The sequence below is a fragment of the Diuraphis noxia genome, unplaced genomic scaffold (genome assembly GCF_037042655.1).
Source record: "Diuraphis noxia isolate RWA-SAM2 unplaced genomic scaffold, SU_Dnox_SAM2 contig0001, whole genome shotgun sequence".
In the NCBI taxonomy this organism is placed as follows: Eukaryota; Metazoa; Arthropoda; class Insecta; order Hemiptera; family Aphididae; genus Diuraphis; species Diuraphis noxia.
In genome coordinates, this window is record NW_028301711.1 from 45,048,627 (window position 1) to 45,056,132 (window position 7,506).

Below are 7,506 nucleotides of genomic sequence, written 5' to 3' on the forward strand. Positions count from 1 at the left end.
CTGTTCTCATTTTTACTTCGTTTCCTCATATTATACCGTCTATACTGACCCTATACGTCATTACCACCCGGCGGCACAAGGAAAACAGACACACAAAGACACAGCCAACAGGTAACAGCAGCTGCGTCGCACACGGCAGCAGTGCACATATTTTCGTCGACGAAAAATGGCTGTAAACCGATTTCGGTAACCCCACCCACGACCCGCCGTCAAACAATTCGTTCGGCGGCGAGTATCGTTGTCTCGCCGAACAAAAATAATGTGCGAGTGCACACACACACTGATTATATATAAATGAAGAAAAGGAGATTCCCATCGTTCGTTTGCCCGCGTTATCCGCAGATTATGTATAGGTACTACCCATTATCTGTGTGTGACCGTGTGATGTGTATAATAAACCTAATGTCCTAACGTACACGACGCTATTCTTTTATCTTTATCGTTCTTTTTCCTTTCCTCTTCCCGTCGCCGACCATCGTGTTTCCAGCTGCGGTCGGCGAGCTGCACTACAACATTTGCCGCTACCTGCGACCCGGCGACATTTCCATCGCACGCGCCGTTCGTTAATCGTTGTTCACTGGCTCTCGTTCGCATCGGCCGACTTCGCACAGTGCACGCCGTACACGGTACTAATAGGTAATAGTGAATGATGACTACATTAATATTGTGTTTATTGTAATTATAATATTAAAAATAATAATTATTATTATCGTTAACTGTTCACAGTTCATTGATCATTCTGACGACTGTCCTCGCCTCTCGCGAAAAAAAAAACGTGAGAAACACGTGCACCTCATCACTATTACTAAGACCGTCTACGAACACACCGCCATGTCGGATGAACAGCAGATCTCTATCCCTGCGAACCGTCCCGAAGACTGCCCTGCAGAACAGCCGCCCAAGGACTGCGTAGCCTCCTCCTTATCACCGCCGTGTGACGAAACCGAAATGTCGTCAAAGGACGTTGACGCCGCTAGTTCAGCACCGCCGCAAAAGGACGTCGCTTGCCTCGCATCTCTGCCAGGCATTGACGCCGAAGCCAACTCTCCGCCAAAGGAAGATCCCACCCCCGTATCTCCGCCAAAGGAAAACCCCACCCCCGAATTTCCCCCAAAGAAAAACGCCACACCCGAATCTCCGCCAAAGAAAAACGCCACACCCGAATCTCCGCCAAAGGAAGACGCCATATCCGTATCTCCGCCAAAGGAATACGCCATATCCGTATCTCCGCCCAAGAAAGACGCTACCCCCGAATCTCCGCCAGTGGAATACCCCATACCCGCACCGCCACAAGTGAATGACACTGACCTCCCGGCCAGCCAATCATCGTTGCCTTTAAACAAAAACATCGCATCGGTGTCAAAGGTCAAGCCGGGGTTTTCGAAGGCCAATAGTAATGAAGTCACTAACAGTAATGACAATAGGTAATAATAATAATAATAATGATAAAAATAATAATAAGTAATGACAAATTTTGGCTCGCATCTTAAAGGAGCACACAACACAAAAATTAAGTTTTTTTTATTTGAAAGAATGTTCAATTATAAGGATAATGTTATAAGTTTTACGTTTCTACTCACATTATTCAATAAGTTATGAGCAATTGAAAAAAAACGCATGACGTCATTGGGCCTTACTCTTCGTAATCGCCTATCTTATACGTGTAAAAGTTCCTCGCTTCTCACAACGATTTACCCACCTAAACATTTTATTTTTGAAATTTAATTTACGTATAAACGTGTGGTTTTGTGTGTTTAAGAGGACGCAAGAATCAGAATTTTTATATGACGTTTAGTTTTTTAAATATTTAAAATCTTAAAAGAGAAATTTTGGAATTTTTATTTCGTATTTAAATCGCCATGGAGCGCTGTTTAGCAAAAATATCACTTTTAAGATTTTAAATATTTAAAAAACTAAACGTCATATAAAAATTCTGATTCTTGCGTCGTCTTAAACTCACAAAACCACACATTTATACGTAAATTAACTTTCAAAAATAAAATGTTTAGGTGGGTAAATCGTTGTGAGAACTGAGGAACTTTTACACGTATAAGATAGGCGATTACGAAGAGTAGGGTCCAATGACGTCACGCAGCTATTTGACATTTTATAATATCTTATAATAATTTTTTTTGCATCAGATTTTCACTAAGTCATTTCATATAGCCATATCTACAATAATTTAACATATAAAAATAATTTAAATTTTTTTTTTTGTGTTGTGTGCTCCTTTAATATAAATATATAATATAATATATAAATATATAATATATATAAATATATATATATAAAATAAATGTCACGATTTCCGACTTCAGTACCACGTTCGAATGTTCGATCTGAAAGTGACTATAGTTGGTACTTTGGGGGATCAAAGGTAAACAATTTCCAAATATTTTTCTTAATAATCGGGATAAACAAACAAAAAATTAAGGAAAAAACGGTAAAATTTCGAAAAAATCGATTTTGGTTTTTGATTTTGAATTTTTATCGAATGTTAATATAAGTATTTTCTATCCATTTTACAATTTTCAAAAAAATTTCTACTTAAGTTGAACTATTTATAGGCATATGCAATTTTTGATTATTATCCGTTTTTTTTTAAAATTAATATCGATAAAAATTATTTGTTGGGTAGAAAAGCTTGAAAATGTAATACAAGGCCCCTGACAAGCTCTTAATATATTGTTACAATAGCAGTTGAAAAATAAAATTAATTCATAGTTAAAATTTTTTTTATAAGCATTCAAAGTTTGAATTTTGACAAAATACACGTAAAAATCACAAAAATTCACAAATCATTTTAAGCTAGAAACTCATAAAAACTTTTCTTTTTAAATCTAAGATTTGAAAATTTTATACTTGATTCCTTTCAAGTTTGTCAACCTTTATCACAAATTAAATGTCCACCAGTAAGTCAAATGTTTTAATAAGTATTAATAATTGTCTATAATACATCTTAGACAAATAAACCGTTTCCACTCAGAATCCTTTTTCGTATACAATTATATAATATTATTGGATTCAAATTTATTTCAATTACAGTAACCCACTGTAAAGCAGAGCGACATCTACTTTTTTTATCATTGATTTTCCCTGTATGGCGAATAGACGAATCGTTAATTTTTCAATATTTTTATCTATTTAAAAATATACAAAGGTAAATAATTAAACCTAGGCAGGAGGACTAAAGCATGACTTTTCAAATGAATTTAGTTTTGTTTATTAAAATCAATAATTTTTTAGTCTATGTGGTTGTCATTGGTACGGATCCGGACATTTCGGCGTGGCCATCTCGGCGTGGCCGTTTCGGCGTATAATTATTTTTTTCATAAAATTATTTTAATCGCGTTTAGATAATATAATGTTAGCATTTATTTCACTTTCGTCGGTACCGTATGAACTGTATATAATAATAATAATAATAATATATTATGCTGTCACACATCATAATCTATATTACGGTATAAGTAATAAAGATATAGGTAGTTAACCTATACGATGTATCGATAGACGATAATTGAGTAATATAAGATAGTCAAGCAGTCAGTAGTTAGAAGTCACCATGGCACAAGCAATCAAAATTTTAGTAAGTTTGTAATAAGGAGAATACAAAGTGGTCGAAACACCTTCTTTTGCAGATAGAAACAGGCAAAAGTCTATAAAAAAAAAATAATTCATCGACGTTGATAAATGTATTTTAAAATTAATCAGCGATTATGATAATCGTAATATTATGTGTTTTTTAAGAGGAATAGCACATAATTTAAGTATGATGACCAGAATATTTTTATTCATAATTTTTATAGCATTCTCTTAAATATACCTAATTATTATATACAGTTTTTATACAAAAATAATAATATAATTAATATAATTTTTATAGCATTCTCCTTATTTAAAATTATTTATATATTTATATTTTATAGTGACCTACCTAATTACTTAAAATGTATCGGCCATGGACGCCGAAACGACCCTACGCCGAAACGGCCACGCCAAGATAGCCACGCCGAAATGTCCTAGACCGTCATTGGTAACATATTATTGAGGTTAGGGACTTATAGCATTTGTTTATTTTTATGGTTTGACATGAAATGTAGCAAAGTGGTATGGAAGTATATGTCATTACAATGCATTCAACTATGACATTTGAAAGTACTTTTTTCAATGATTTTTAAAATAAAAGCTTATTTCCAATTTGATTATTTTTGTGTATCTCTATGAATGTTGACATATCAAAATTTGTGTTTGATAAAATTAAAATTAAAAATAATTCTACTATCTTACCTACTTGTACTATAGTTTGTCTGTTATCTTATACACTTTGTTGCATAGTTTGTTGTCTCCTATGGCATGAATTACAGAGTAAAAAAATATTCCACCAGTCAAAATAGAACTGAATTTCAAAGAAAAAAATTAATATAATTGGGTTCATGTTTATCAAAATATGTCTAGTACTTGTCATATTCACATTAAAAGAAAATGTAGAAACTTTTCCTATTTTAGGTCTTTTATTTTATTTGTATTTTTTGATTGAATTTAAGATTTTTAAATGTTAATTTGAGTGTTTGTAATGATGTTTTTAAAAATTATAATTTTAATGACTACAAGTGCTGTAAGTTCGGAGCCTTGCATAATATACTAGCTGAACTGGAAAAATAAAATTTGGCCTTGGCACTAGTGGGATAGCCAGTATTATATAATATAATCACAATTGTCAATAATGTAGTTTTGAAAAGATTTTGAATATTACAATAATTAATAATATTATTTTACTATAAATATACCAGCTGATTTCTTTTTTTAAAGCTACTATTAACTAGTGTCTGTGTCTAGCAGGCCTACAATCAGTGTTGGGTAAATTACTTTTAAAAAGTAATAAAGTTACTTTATTCGTTACTCTAATAAAATTGTAATGAAATTACTTTACTTTTCAAATTGAAAAGTAACTCATTACTTTCTTGTTACAAAAAAAAATTAAATATTTTTAAATATATTTTAACAACATTATCATTGTGCCTGGCAATAATGTTACTAGAAATGCATTACCTATAGTAAATAGATATAATTTGAAAAAGAAATCAATATAATACAATATTATTATTTTATATTTATTTATGTTTTAAATTAACTTAACACAATAGTGTATCTTCAAAATTTTTGTCAATCATACGTGACCTTTTTTTAGAACAAATTTCCCCTGAAACATTAAATAATCGCTCTACAGAAGCATTGTATGGTAAAGCTGTGTTGTATTTAATAAAAATATTCTTTACTAATGTCATTGAATTCAAAATTGTGAGATCAGGTGTATAAGGAGCTTTAATAAATATACATAGTATATTATTACTATACTAGATTGGTAAACATAATAATATCCGCATTATGGACATATTTTTTTTTCAATTCGCAAAAGGTAGGTACTTAATAATTCAAAACTGTAACGCATTATTCAATTGAAATTACTTATCAAAAGTAATTTCCATTACATTTTTGTTACTTTGAAATAATTCTAATGAAATTATGTAACGCATTACTTTTGTTACGTTACTACCCAACACTGCCTACAATGAATGAGTTAAAGTAACAAGTATATACATTTTAATTACAAAAGAAACTGAAGGCATAAATAAACATAGAAATTAAAATTAAAATTAAAGTATGTCATAACAATAAAAGTGAACTGTGAATGAAATTATAAGTGGTCGAATAAAAAGGTGTGGTCTGTATTGGCATTAGACATTTTACATATCATATAAATGTAGTAATATACTCTTTTGATAAGTAATTGATGGTACTTAATGAGGCATGGAAAATCGTTGTGAAATGACAATGCATTGTGGATCTTCAAAATGTGTAAAGGAGTCAAAGGAGAGTAAGTTTATATGCTACCTACAACCTAATTATTAAAACGTTGTCATTTTCATATACCTAGCTGATGCAAATAGACTCACTAATCATGTACATTTATATTTGGTCTTAGGAAAAAACTAAACTCTGTGGATAAAAAAAAAATTATTTTTATTTCTGATAAACAGCTATTATTATACAATTTTATATTTACAACATTGATAATGGTATATTTTATTTTAACATTTTATCTGTATTCATATAATATTTATATTATAAATAACTAAATATTGTTTGTGATCCAGTACCTCAAGTTATGGCATTCTTTTTCTTTAATTACTTTTTAGGCCTGTGAGCATTTTATATCAAGTTATTTTAGTCAGAACTCATTTAAATGTACCTTTAATATTGGTTGATAATTAATATTAATTGTATAAAAACAATACTCTTAAATCATCCGCTTAAAAAAAAATCAAATTAAAACACAACCATGTTTGTGTTTTTAAAAACAATTTAGCTAGTCCCACATGTTGAAGAAAATTTGAGTTTTCGCTTTGTTTTGTTTTGTTTTGCTTACTATTACCTAAGTGTGTAAAACTGGTATAATAAGTAAAAACATATAAGTTATCAGGAATGAATCATATAAGTTATAATAAAAAATTAAATTGTACAAAATAAAATTTATAAACATTATTGGAGATCAAGTGATAGTAATAATTAAAAAAATGATTTTTTCAGTGATGAAATAAAGCAAGAAATTAAGCATGAAACGATTGATTTGGGCAACGATACATATTATTATGATGATAATGATACAGAAATTCCGGTTAGAAGTGACACTAAAGTTGGGTTTGATCGTGGACTTGAACCCGATCATATTGTTGGTGCTACTGAAGAAAATGGAAAACTAATGTTTTTGATTGCATGGAAAGATTCAAATGTTGCTGATCTGCTTGAATCAACTGTAATTTACAAAAGATGTCCTCAATTAGCTATTCAATTTTTTGAAGCTCGACTTAGATATTGTCCTAATGACGAAAGCAATTAGTTTTTTATTCTTATAAATGAACAAATATTCCTAATTGAATTTATCAAATCTTTATACTTAGTACAAAATATATTAACTAACATTTAAGTCTAAAAGAGAAAAACCAAACATTTTTTATTTATATAGATATTATTATTTGTCATGATTGATTTTTTTTTATTATAAAAATTATTTTCCATTTTTTTAATTTTTTGGTATATTTTATTTTTAAGAATTCACCATTTTACTAAAATGTTTTATAATTTATTTATTGTAATTTGAGTTTTTTTGTTTTCAGCAGCTTTCAAATTTTTTATTTCATCCGACAGTAAATATTTTTTGGTGAATTGTTAATTATATTCACAATCAATAAACTATATTATAAATCTTTATATTTATTTTATTAAGTAATTAACAATCTGTATCAATACACACGATAAAAATTACAATTATCTCGTCACGAGACTTATTGAAAGAAGCCAACCATTTATGGTACTTAATGTTAGTTTGTTAATTGATTTAGTTATATAGATTGTGACACCACTTATGCTTCAGGGGTGTATCATATTTCAGATGATTGTTAGGTGTTGTGAGAGTAGCCCAATTTTTTATTAGTAGATATGTAT

At 29.9% G+C, this 7,506-nt stretch overlaps 1 protein-coding gene across 1 annotated transcript; it reads left to right on the forward strand.

Moving 5' to 3' along the window:
- Positions 1 to 264: 264 nt before the first annotated feature.
- LOC107166534 (uncharacterized) lies at positions 265 to 7,272 on the forward strand. Its single transcript, XM_015515239.2, has 3 exons — positions 265 to 636; positions 727 to 1,424; positions 6,592 to 7,272. The coding sequence occupies exons 2-3, from the start codon at positions 832 to 834 to the stop codon at positions 6,899 to 6,901; spliced, it is 903 nt and encodes a 300-aa protein (XP_015370725.1). The 5' UTR covers positions 265 to 636; positions 727 to 831; the 3' UTR covers positions 6,902 to 7,272.
- Positions 7,273 to 7,506: the final 234 nt, after the last annotated feature.